Here is a 13520-nt window from a genome sequence, read left to right as displayed (position 1 = left end):
TGTTCCATCTTTCTCCTTTCAAATGTATGCAAAGGGTATAAAGGTATTCCCTTGCATCTCTTCCAGCTGTACTTGGCATGTTGGACATCATTGCTTCATGAGTGAGAGTGTGGCCTGATCTATGTAAAAAGAGAAAGTAATGTAGTCACTGCAAGCTGAGCTTAAACACGTGGGTGATCTATGGGTCAATGGAGAACTTTCTTCCCTGTAAGTAAGCAGTAACAGATGGCAAGAGGGATATCTCTTGTTTTACTAAGATACTTTATGTACAGTAATTGTTAGAGTCTATTGGTGATTAGGGTTTTGTTGATAGAAGCTGTGGTTGGCTGGCACCTTTGAAAATCAGGTTATTTATTTTGGTATCTAAATACAGACTTGAAAATTTTGGCCAAGGCAATTTGCTCAAGGTCATTATCCTGACTCAGGGACAGAACTGGGAAGAGAGCCCAAATCTTTTCAGTTCTCCCTTCCTGTTCTCCCTTTCCAGCTCTCCCATTCTGTACAGTTTCAATAAAGCAGATGTTTATATATTCAGATTCAGTAAAGCAGATGTTTATATATTCAGATTATATACCAGATTATAATGAAGTGAGTGATCAGAATTAATTTGGGAGGAGTCAAAAGCTGGTCCTGTAAAGTGGCACAGCCACTTTGTGGGAGTTTCTGGAGTGGTCCGTGTAGTGTGGGAGCACCTAGGCAAACAATTGCTGCCTTCATAACACGGGGCACCTTTTCTTTTATACCCTGTCTGGATCAGTTCCTGGGACTGCATGGGCACAGCTGAGAGACCAGGTATAAGCTGGTACTGCTGCATGTGTTGCCCTGAGATGAGCAGACCTGAGGTTTAAGGCCCCAAATTGCCAACTTCTCTGGGGAACAGCGAGCTAGGTTGATCATAGTTCCTTTGCACCGTAGTTCCTGTGAAGATTAGAAGGGTTTCATATGCCAATGTAAGACCTTGAACTTAATATTCAAATTATCACAGTGAGAGCATTTCTGAGAGGACATAAAATTATGTTAAGAAACCAGTTCCCATCCACTTTCCTTAGGAAACAAGACAGCTGTGTTCCATGATTGCTGCGTTTTCTGGATCAGTTTCAAGGCAAGCCCAGGCAATAGTATATTTTCATGTTCCACTATGAATTGGAGCATTTTCTTATTTGGGACAGCATGTGTTTAAGAGTTTACCAACCTGGGAACATGGTGAAGTCCAGAGGTAAGCTTTCCTACCACAAGGGACTGAGAAAAAATCAAGCAGTGTGGCCTCCGAAGAGTTTTAAGAGCCAGTCTTCCAAGTCTGCTGCACATCGTGCTTTTCAAATCCCTTCTATTGGATTTGCAGGACCTGAACTTCATTGAAAATACTGTTTTCCTGTAGTCTGCCTTTGAGGTGTTCTAACAGATCTGGTCAAACTGAGTAAGTATCTCAAGTTAATTCCGGGGTCATCTATGTCTCTGCTCTGATTGTAGTAATTTATTTCTAGTTTTGCTGTCACAGAGGTAAAATATTCCTTGCTCTATTTTAGAATCAAAGCAGAGAAGAGGGACTAGGCACCCAAGTTTTGCTCAAATCAATGAAAAATGGACTCTGAATTCCTTTTTGTGCCTTTGAAATTCTTCTCCACGTGTATGATTTGTCAGAAGACCCTGGATTCTGTACTGGCAACCGCTGAAGCTAACAGCCATGCTGCATAAATAAAACAAATTTTAGACACCATGTCTTTACTGTAGTTATTCAGCCTGGAAAGCTGACAGATACCAGCTTCAAATGCATGGCATTTCCTGCAGAATCTCATGTTAAATCCAAAATTAAGGTTCAGAAATGCATTTGGTTGCTATGTGGAAATGTTGGCCATTCCTGGATTAATGCTTCTGAGTAAGCAAATGGCAAGGTAAGAAAAGAAAAAAAACCAAAAACAACTGAAGTTTGTGTTTCACGCTTCAAGTGACCTGGCCAAGTGTGGCTGGATTCCCTTTTAAAATCAAATGACCATGATGCATCTCCCAGGGTCCTGTAGTATGAATGCTAAAAGGATTAAAACTAGTCAGGTCACACAGCTTTATTTTACTCTTTACAAGGGCCATGTTAAAACCAAGACTTTATACCCCTTGTTTACATGGATATGGGTACATGGCAGGAAATTACATAATTTAACCTGTGCCATGAAGTAAAATACCCCTTTGTGTTCTGTTTTGTAGACAAATATACAAGGAACTGTATTTTCTCCAGTTCTTTCCTACTGAAGCCTTTTTCATTAAAAAGTAATAACATACCAAAAAAGTTACAAAAGCAATACAACAATAATATAAACATTTAAGTGAAAACAGCTTTGTAGTAACTGCTTGAGTAGAAGCAGTCTATCCACACACCCTCCTTTCTGAACATTGCAGCATTGTTTGAAGGCAAAAGAAAATTAGGGGGGCTATTTTGATATTTCTTATTATGCAGTTCTCGAAGGTGTAATGAGGTACCCAATCTGGACAGAAAGGGAGTGGAATGAACAGGATAAATAATAAATCAGCATAAATAGTAAACAGCTCACTAGGTTTTAAAAAATGAGTTAATGACTTGAAATTGTATTAACAGATCTAAAATCTTTTAAAATGCATTTCAAATACTCTATAGCCCTTTAAGACCATTCTCAAAAGAGATGACAGAACTCTGAAGACAAAGAAAAGATGCCTGCAAAGTTCAATGCAACGTTTACAGCCAGTTAGGCCAGGCTCTTTCTGTTTAAAGAGAAGGAACAGTAAGCATCGGGATGAGGGATGGTAGTCTGATCCAGATTGTCATTTCCAAGAGATTGTCTGGTACCTCTTGAATCTCCTGGCCCCCCTGGAAGCCTCTCAGACATCCTCCCCCAGTATCAGCCCAGCTCACCCAGAGCTCAGGCAGGCAGGTCTGGTGTTGTTGCTGGACCCATTCAGAATTCCACTTCATTACCCTTTTGATCACAGCACTAGCGTGCTGTTAACATCAAGGAAAAAAGCCATGTGCAAGTAATTATTTTGAAACTGAATACATCTATGTTCCATGGTGTAAAACCTACTGACACACAATAGCCTCAAAGTCACTTTAGCAGCAGATGTTACAGATGGAAAACAACTATATAAGTAGTTTAGCTCATTTTCCTGCTGTTGCAGGTATCTTTTTTCCAATCAATGTATTTGCAAAGGCACTGCCAAAGTTAATTTTAAATATCTCAGTGAGGACTAATGGAAGCCTTTGGGCAGTTACTCCACACACCATCTGATGTACCAAATTAGAGAAGTCTAAAGTATTTATCGACTCTATCCTGTCATGTCTGTGTGTGTTATGACTTAATTTTGTCTTCTACAATCTTGCACTGGTTTTTGTAATTTTCTGTGCAAGGAGCGTCCCTTTTTCTTTTTTTGCACTACACTAACAAATTACTATTTTGCATGACAGCTCACAATGCTTAGCAGAAGAAGTTCCTTTTAGATCTCACTCATCGTGGCCTTTCATCTTTATTTTTTGGCCTGCAGAAGAAAAACATCTTCTAGTGAAGTTAGTAATGCAAATTATTCAACTTCCATTAACATGTAGTTCATAATCTTTGTGCCTTTGCAGCTTCTGCTGGTAATAGAAATAAATTACAGCTGCTAGAATATAGTGTTATTCTTTCTCTATCTATCTGAGTTGGGAAAAAGTGATCCGTTTTCTCTTTTTCTTAGCAAAAGAGGAAAGTCTGTTCAGTGAAGCAAAAGTTATTAGAGCTGAAACTAACTGGAGGAAATACAATCCATAATTAAGCCAGGCTACTCACTGCCAGAGATGCAATATGAATAGTATTCCAAGTGCATTAGCATGACAGGAAAACGGGGACACTTCTCAATTACTGGAAGGCCGCTTGCTACGCAAACTTGGCACAGAATCTGCAAGGGGTAGTTGTAGAGAGTGATGAGGGCTCCCCTCAGCCTCCTTTTCTCCAGGGTAAACAACCCCAGTTCCCTCAGCCGCTCCTCATAAGACTTGTTCTCTCTAGACCCCTCACCAACTTGGTTGCCCTTCTCTGGACACGCTCCAGCACCTCCATGTCTTTCCTGTAGTGAGGGGCCCAAAACTGAACACAGCACTCGAGGTGTGGCCCCACCAGTGACGAGGACAGGGGGACGATCACCTCCCTGCTCCTGCTGGCCACACGATTCCTGATACAAGCCAGGATGCCGTTGGCCTTCTTGGCCACCTGGGCACACTGCTGGCTCATGTTGGTGGTCGTGCACCAAACTTTCAGAAGTCCATAGAGCCGTTCAGCCGGAAAGCTGTGTCAACCTGGACCCCATCTCTCTTGATAGCAGGATGTGCATTAAAACCTCCTGCTGTCACAGTTTGCTCCAGCGTGCCTGATGCCTCCCTCGCACACAGGTTCCCTTCGGACGGACGGACGGACGGACGGACGTGCTCTGGGCCAGGCAGCTGAGGGGGTCGCACACTGAGCCCTCACGCTGACGTTCTCTGGAGCATGTTGGTTAAAGCCCAACTTGGCGACAAGCACCGCCGAGGGCAGGGAGAGCCTGTGCGGACTCCCAGAGCCTCGCCAGCCCTGCCTGGCCCGGAGGTGGGCTCTCACTTGCATCACTAAGGCAGGAAAAACATACTCTTAAAAAAAGCTGATAAACTTTTACAGTGTAAACACACAGCTGCAAAGAGGAAAAAAAAAAAGGCAGCACTTTAACTAGGCAGATAAATGGGCTCTTATTAGAAAATTTAGTGGTGCTCCTACAAAATACAGCTATTTCTCAGTAATGGGGACATTCCTTAATGAAGTGGACTGTGGTGTAAAGCAAGCAATTTAGGGCCATATGCTTATTTATCTGATTCAACAGCATTTGCTAAATGTCAGCGTTTTTCCTAGCAGCCTTTTCTGTAGCCATAGGAGTGGTAACAAATCCTGCTTCCCCAGCTACAAACAAGGCACAGACTAGGGCGGTGGGGAGGAGACTGCTGAGGGGACAGAAAAGGCTGTATTTAAACAGTTGTGTTTGCTTTTCTGTAAAAAAAAAAATATCTTGGAGATCTCTTTTCTGCCAGAACACTGGCACTTTGCAAATGCTGCCAACACAAACCCCGCGAGCAAGCCAGCTGACATCAGCTGACCAAGGACATGGTGGGACTTTGGACATTTTATCCATTCCTCTTCAAACAGGCAGCCTTTTGTCTGGGCCGTTTGACCAAAACAAGCCTGTGAGTAAAAGCAGAAGCCTGCCTATGGAAGGCGTGCTTAAGTTGACGCAATCTAAGATACACAGCACCAGAAGTTACATGAACTGAGCTCAAGATCAAACCAGGTTTGCAATATCTCTCTCAAATAAATTGGGGTTTTTAGTCTATTGGATACCCTGTGGGATAAATGCATAAGGGAACATTATCCCCATTGCTGCCTGCAGCTTCACCACCAGCATTTGTGAAAGGAACCCAACGGGACATGTGATCTGTAAGATATTTCCATTCGAGATGGCCAGTTCAGTCTGGCCTAGACTGGTGATGAGGAAAAGCAGGCTCATGGCCTTGCCTAGATTAAATGAATTGGATAATTTCTGTATAGCTCAAGTAAGTGATTGTTTGCATCACAAAACTTGCTACTGAAACTGGCTCCTTAGCTGGCAGGCGGATTAAATGTTAGGGACTGAGGCTGTGGCTGCAGTGTCTTTGGCGTGATATCTGTGTGGTATCAGGTCACGATAAACATGTTTTGGCTCAGACATGGGAGACAAAGTTATATTTCCCAGAGTCGTATTAGCTAGAGTTCACAATACGGATGTAAAGTCCATTTTATGATTTTATGCTCATTGGGGTGGAGGATGCATGGAAAAGACAGGTAAGTCAGGCGATACCTGATAGACCAAAAAGCCTTTTGGCACAAAAATTAACACGGCCAAATTTTTGGACCAAATCAGAAGCAGCAGAAAGCATTTAGTGCATATCAACACTCTGCACTGAGTGGCTCTGCTCTTTAAAAGTCTGGCCCTGGGAGCCAGATAAGAGCTGGATGTCTTGTGTTATCAGGCCATATCTTATGAAACTTTTCCACGCCAGACTCTTGCAGAGCAGGCTGAGGCCATGGGGAGGACACATGCAAACTCCAGCGAGCTATACCAGCCCCACAGAACTCCTGGGTGCTGTTATTCTGGCTCTGTACACTGAGCAAGTTATTCATGCCCTAAAGAAAGAGCAGCTGTCTCTTGAAGTAGAGGAGGATGGAAAGCCACCACTCTGGCAAGATAGTTTCCCAGTATCTTTCAGCAGGCATATACCGTTTTCTAAGCCATTTTCTAACAAGCATAGCACAAATCAGAGCATTTCTAGACCAGGCCGGTGGGCGGTGGTGTTTGGAGCTAAAGTGGCAAACGAATGGGATAAGAACCCTGTGGCCTGCTCACTTGCTCTTTGTGCCAGAAGAATTTCTCAAAGGTCTTGCCTCTGTGGAATAGTAGAGTCTTACTGAGGAATTACCACTCGTCCTTTTGCATCATCCCTGGAGCCACACAGGGCGGACGGAGCGAGGCATGCGTTGCCCTTCTCTCCTTACGTAAAAGCAACATCAACATACAGGGCTGCCTCTCTGGCAGGGGACAAGTGTTGCGCTGTGTTGCACCTCCAGCCGTGCTTGCACCGAGGGCAGGCTAAGCCACGAGCCAGGCAAATGCCATCTCCTGCTCAAGCCACGCGAATGCCATCTCCTGCTCTTGGTCACACCTCGCTCTTGTGCTGCACAGCTTGAGGGATGGGAAAAGGAAATGCTTTTTGCCTCGGTCACTACTTAGAAATTAGGCATAGACCCAGTTTGACTGAAATGGGGCTGCTGTCTGCTGGCAGTGGGGTGGCTTTCCAGCAGTAGGCTTGGTGACCTCCTCACTCACTGTCTGGGCTTGTTTGACACAGGGACGGTCCCTGCAGAGGAACAGGGGTCCCACCACCAGCACAGACTGTGCTAAAGATGCCTGCGAAATCCCACTTAAAGGTGTGTAGCCTGGGTTTAAAATGCTGGTGGGAATATTAAGTTTGAAGCACCAGCTGGTGGCTGTTGGGGTGTGTTGGTGAGGCAGCACGAGAAGGGCATGCCTTCATGCATAGCCTGCAGTTTATTTCTGCTTTTGAAACCTCTAACCCAGCACTTCACATGACCAGTCTATTCTGCAGTGTTTTGTTAGCCATGTAAAACTCAGTGTGCTTAAGACTGAAAAAGAATATGAAACAGAACTTCTACTTGAATTCTTTTTTAACTTGGCAAGTTTATTCCTGCATCTTAACCACACTATTTTTACTTCTGCACTCCTAGATTCAAAAGACCCTGACTTTGGGGAAAAACAGACCAAAGTCTACATAAAGATGTGCTCTCATTTCTGTACGCTATGCCTGTTGCACAAATCAGGGCATTTCTTGGAGCACACAAAAACTGTTGCCTTTCACATCACTCAAGCAAAGGCTGTTCTAATATGGGCCAAACTGTAACACAAAATAATTATGTCCATGGAAATTCGAATCTTGCAAAACTAAATATTCAGATCCTCACTGACATACTGCAAATACATTTGAAACATTTTTCCTTTCCAGGATAATAGCTACATAATTAGGCTAAGCCTTTCACACTTTCTCTTTGAACCCATTGGATTTATTTACCAAAAATCATTGCATAGATATGCCCAGCAAATGTCTTAGAGAACCGTTTGTAACCAAATTAAAAGCTTAAATACAGAGATTCTCTCTTCACTAAGTACTGGCTTTTATTAAAACTGTGAGTTGCTCATACTTCATCCCTTGCAGCCTCTTTAAAGCCTCTGTTTGACATTTTTAATGTGCCATGCAGGTTCTAATACACATTACACAAAAAGAGCTATTATAAAATTCCTGACTTTTTCTTGTTTGCATGACAAAGAGGGAATGGCAAATCCTCCAATTGCACCAGATAATCACTCTCCTGTGAAAAGCCTGCAATCCACATCCTCTGTTTTCCTCTTAGCTGAGTTTCAACCGCGTTTGGTCAATAATTTTATTTTACATGTGAAGCCCATAAATCACCTTCCAATACACATTGGACAGTGAAGAGTCCTGGTAGATTAGACATCAGCCACAGGAGAAATCACATCTGGATCCAGGAAAGCTGGGTGCTGCTGGAGCAATCAGGCATTTTCATTTCATGTTATCATGGTTTTTTGAAGAGCCCTCACTACACAGTAGGACCACTCTCCAAAGCGAAGACTAATTGGATGGATAAAGGTTTACAGGATCAGGTCTTCTGAGAGAGAGACCATTACAAATCCGTGAACTGCAGTTTTATCCAGGTGACTGTCACTGTATAAACATAAGAAATTCACTGCTGGAACTGAATTAGCCCACACTTACAGAGCATATCCGAAGGAAACTTTGTCAGCCACCTGAACATTGCTTAGATGCAGTTTGTTGCCCAAGCCTCCGAAGCGGTTCATCGTGTGATTGCATTTGTCCCATCCCAATGAGAACCAGTAATGTGCCCTTTAGCTGGAGAGGCAGTCCAGAGGGAACAGCTGGGTGTACGGTGCCCTCCTAAGAGGCTGAGAGGGTCAGCAAGATTTCAGCAAAAAACCACTTCCCTCCTCTTATCCACAAGAGCAGGAGATTTTGACATGAGTTGAAGTTGAGGCGGTCAAATGAAGTGGATATTTTTCACTGCTATTTGTGTCTTGGGAATGAATATAACAGAAAATATTGATTCATTCAGAGAAAGACGCTACACAAAGGGAAAGATTAAAGAATGTACTGCCTCGGGCCATGCACAAACTTAGTTTGTAGTCTATGTTTCCATTTTAGCCTTAAAACTCAATTCTGCTAAATAAGGTGCCCCCTTAACATCTAACAGATGCTTTATCATGTTTAAGGAGACAAGTTTCTTAAAAGGGTATAAAGACAAAATGAGCAGTAACAGAAGTGTTTAGTTAGGCTCTTTCAGATGGCTTTGTTGCCTTCCTCTGCGCACAAAACAGGCTGCCTTGGACGACACTTGTTTTAATGAGGGATGAACCACAATGGGGTGCTTTTGTACAAGTTCATTGCGTCGGGTCCTCCAGCCAGACTTTTCTCAGGGCACACCATTCAGCCTGGACATTGGATGAAACTGGACCAATTTTAAATCATTTACAGAGACATGAAACTGGACCAATTTTAAATCATTTACAGAGACATATGAAATCCAAAGGACTTTTGATGCTGAAGTCATTTGTATGTATGCTCAGGCATGTTACTGCTGAAGAGGATGAGAATCTGCCCCAAGTGCCACGCTCCTTCACGCTTTTACTGATCACATTTTATTTTTTTCAATTCACTTCTCCTGGGATTGGTTTCAAAAATAGACTTCCGCATCTTATGCCAGCAAAGGCCAGGGAAGCAAAGGAGGTGAGCTTCAAGTTTAAAGGTTGACTTCAAGGCAAACATCCAACCCCCCCCCAGCCTCCAGGTCAGCTTCTCTCTCCAGAGACAGCTCTCTGTTGTGGTTGTTAACAGCTTTCAAAATACCAATATTCTTCATCCACACTGTGGAAAAGCAGAGTGGTTTCTCATGTTCACTGAAAGGTGATCTGCCTTTATATAAAGCCGCCTTCTTTTAAGCACAAGTATTATGAAACCCACAGGAATCCATAAAGAGTGATGGGACATTTTTCTAAAATGTCAGGCCTGTACATCTTCCACCTTCTGTGATTCAGAAGCAGTGTAAAAGGCCATAAACCATTCAACTGCTGTGATTCACTGCCCTGATTCACACGCTTGATACAAATATTCAGAGATCAAAGCGGTACCTACCCCCTAAAAAAAAGATTTTAAATGATTTTTTTAATGCTTGCCATAAAGATGAACTTCCAGCTAAAGCATTATTCTCCTGACTGATATTGGCTATTTTAGGTAGCAAGTCCCCTGCGGTAAAGATTGACGCTTCCTTTAAGAATCGTATGGTGCGGTACATAAAGCAATGTACTCTGCAGTTGTGTTTCCTCCCTGACCGAGGCTGAACATGAGACACTGATGACTCAGGTGTTTTCTGGGCAAAAGTTTACAGGGAGTTAAAAAAGGATGGAAACTTATTCCCCGTGAAGGAATCTGGAAGCTCCCCTAAACCTTCTTGTATTAACTTTGTAGTAGATGAAGGTGTTAAACTGGCATGTGTCTACCGATGGGGGAGTGATCCTTTTAAGTCCTCTGCTTCGTCCCCACTTGTGGAATTTGTTGTGCCAGTGGGACAAGGCTGGCTATAAAACTCGGTCCCACTCAGGCAGCCTGCCACCACATCTCTGCCGAGAGCAGCCCCGGGGAGATCCCCCCTTCATCTCTGCCGGGCAGGCGGCCGCTTCGCCGACGGAGGAGGATGGATGCGAGGTTCGCCCGGATGCTCTGCGTGCTCTGCCTGGTCATCACGGTCGGAGCGTTTACCCAGGAAGGGTTCAAGGAGGTGCTGCTGAAGCGGCTGGGGCTCTCTGAGGTCCCTAAACTTCATAAGAGAGACTTGGTGGACCTGGTTATCCCAGACCACGTAAAGAACAAATACATCTCCATGCTGAAGCGCCACAGGGTGAAGCGCCGAGCTTTGCCGAGCCTGGCCGGCATCCTCAGAGGGATCCCTGGCAACGCAGGTAACATTTCGGCCGTCGCTGGCGGGAGCTCACAAAGCCCTGTGCCGCTGCCAGGGGAAGCTGCCCACGCTCACCCACCCGGCCACAGGACGGGCAGAGGCAAACCCACGGGGGGGAATGAGGTTTGGGTCTGGCTGCCAACCTGAGCTGGGTAGAAGAAGTGCATGTAACAGCGTCTTAAAGATTAACACGCACTTGTAACTCCTTGCACCTGGAGAGGGGGTCCCATAGTCGTCGCAAAGAGCAGGCTGCTGCTGGCGCCTGATAGAATAGAATAGAAAAGCTTTGGTACCCAGGCAACATTTTGGGCAGGTAGAAAAACGATGTCAAAATAAGAAAAACGTCAGTAGACAGTGCAGACCTTGCAGATTTTGGGTCAAAACTCCAGAAAGTCCTCTAGTAGGAATCACACCTCTTTGAAGATGTTTCACTCTCCCCCTCCTTTTCTTTTTTTTGGTCTGGGAAAAAGTATCAAGGAGGAAATCAGCTGTACAGGCACAATGGTGTCTGTACAAGGACACTTAGAGCTTGTTTCACTTTCAAAAGACATACACAGCACCCTGGGCAGCAAACGAAAACACTTTTTCATTGCAAGTGGTGCAGTTTCCTGCTTTCACACCCAGCGCTGGCACAAAGAGATGCACACCTTTCAGGGTTTGCTCAATTTGGGGTCAAATTATATAGGAGACTTCTTTCCTCCAGGTTGCAGAGACTCAGAGTAGGAGAAGAATTAGGGCATTTGCAAGACATTGATTCAAGTATGCATTAGAAAAGGTGTGATTAGTGGCTGTCTCTGCCACAAGGGCTCGATTCGGGAGCATGGAAGGAGTGTGTTGTGATGATAATTGTGGACGAAGTGTGGGGGCTTTGCTCACCAGGATGGCAATGGCAGCCTGATTTTTTTGTTCCCAACGTGCACTGGCACGGCAGGAGAAGTCCTCTACTCTGACACCACCACGCGCCAGAACCTGATCTTTGACATGGAGGGCAGAATACCTAAAAACAGCGAAGTGACGATGGCTGAACTGAAGCTCTTCAAAAAGCCTCTGGACAGAGCAAACCTGCCTGCCAAGCAGTCTCACAGGCCCATCTCCAACGCCAGAGTCAGCGTGTACTGGGTGCAACGGCAGCATGATGGTACCAACAGGACCTCCCTGATAGACTCCAGGTAAGAAAGGGACCTCTCCTGAAGGCAGGACTCTAGTTACAGGGTATGGGTCCTCTGGGCCAGGTTCTGGGTGTCATGTGTTTGTGCCTCTGGTCAGTCTGATGGGGTTACATCTGTAGAATCAGGCTCTATAGCCTCTAAATCCAGAATGAGTTAGGAAGAGCGGATATTAGGTTAAGACTGCAATATATGATGATTCCTTGAAATAATCTATTTCTGTGTCAAACGATGCTGTGTACTGCTAGGTCTTCCCCTCTAAAACCCTCCACCTGGTTCACTTCTCCCTCACTCTCTAACTCACATGGGTTACGGGCTGCTGGTATTCTTTCCATTGGCCATTTCAGTAGCTGATATAAACAAGTAAATTATGCAAAAAGCATCTGATTCTGTAGCTTTGAGCTCTGTGGAAGTTTTACAATCCTTGAAGACAGAATTAGACATCAAACCAATTTTTTGCATGGGTAGAAACTTATGGCCTTAATGCAGCTAGGACAGGAGCAGGTGGGAGTAGCGGTGTTTACCAAGCTGTCGTCACTAATGCTGAGGCTGCATATAATCCTGCACTGCCATATTTCTGTATGACCATGAATGAATGCCTTGACATGAGCATGCACAAAGGGTTTTATTTAGGCCTTCAGTGTCTGTTAGATCTGCATGCTTCTTTTTGAGGTGTGAGTTAATTACCATGGGTGCTCGCCCAGAGCGCTCAGCAAAAATTATCGTGTAATCAAGGCATGTGACAATCTACGGGAAGCAAATAATTCTGCTGCAATAACAGGGCTGCGAGCCTGGGCTTTATCTGATGGGCTTTTCTCTAATGCCAAGTCCTTATCGCACAGGCTGGTTCCTATACGCGAGTCAGGCTGGAAGAACTTTGATGTGACACAGGCCGTGCATTACTGGCTGCGAAACAAGAGGCGGGAGCCAATGTTCCTGGAGGTCTGGATTGAAGGGGAAAGGGTAGGCAGCCATGCCTCGGAAATGGCCAAAGCTGTGCGTTTCACTTCTCAGGACCCCAAGGATAAAGCCCTAGGCAAACCTGAACTGGTGCTTTACACCCTCGACTTGGAAGACTATGGGTACGTAAACCTGTATCAGTACTGTCTCTGGTGTAGCTTTGCCCCTGAATTATTGTACCGTGTGCACCAACGCAGGGCGTGCAGCTCTTGCCCTTGTGAGTAAACTGCTGTGAACAGAGGAGTTAGAAAGTTGCTGCTCGCTCAATCACACTTCTCTCCCCATATGTGTTGTCCGAATATTCAAACGAAACCCAAGCACGGCCCACATTTCATGTCTCAGGGCCCACCCGTGCTATTAACCAGGGGGATTATTTCTCCCACCTTCCCGGTTTCCACTTGTGGCACCAGTTCTTGTTTCTCCCTTGGCGCGCAGGGGTCCCGGGGACTGCAGGGAGGAGGCGGTGATGGGGAAGTCTACTTGCTGCCGGCAGAAACACTATGTCAACTTCCGCGAGCTCGCCTGGACGCAGTACTGGATCATCGAGCCGGCAGGGTACCAGGCTTACCGGTGCTCGGGGGGCTGCCTGCAGCCCCCCAGCCCGCTGCGGCGCTTCGGCTACGGGGAGCGCACCTGCGCCGTGGCGGAGAGCTCCCCGCTCCCCGTGATGTACCTCGTCAAGAGGGGCAACCGCACGGAGATCGAAGCGGCCGAGTTTCCCAACATGATCGTCGAGAAGTGCAGCTGCGTCACGGACAGCATGGCGCTGGTGTGA

General features: G+C 45.3%; 1 protein-coding gene across 2 annotated transcripts; it reads left to right on the top strand.

Annotated features, from left to right (window-relative positions):
* The first annotated feature begins 10355 nt into the window (after positions 1-10355).
* LEFTY1 (left-right determination factor 1) lies at positions 10356-13520 on the top strand. 2 transcript variants are annotated; one of them, XM_030035691.1, is made up of 4 exons: positions 10356-10620; positions 11554-11788; positions 12628-12867; positions 13181-13520. In XM_030035691.1, exons 1-4 carry the CDS (start codon positions 10356-10358, stop codon positions 13518-13520), a joined length of 1080 nt encoding a protein of 359 aa, XP_029891551.1. The 2 variants fall into 2 exon arrangements, with proteins under 2 accessions (XP_029891551.1, XP_040984436.1); XM_041128502.1 differs by having other exon boundaries at positions 11551-11788.

This window comes from Aquila chrysaetos, chromosome 13, assembly GCF_900496995.4.
Source record: "Aquila chrysaetos chrysaetos chromosome 13, bAquChr1.4, whole genome shotgun sequence".
Taxonomy (NCBI): domain Eukaryota; kingdom Metazoa; phylum Chordata; class Aves; order Accipitriformes; family Accipitridae; genus Aquila; species Aquila chrysaetos.
The sequence above is the reverse complement of the archived record's forward strand: the minus strand, read 5'-3'. Positions and strand labels throughout refer to the sequence as shown.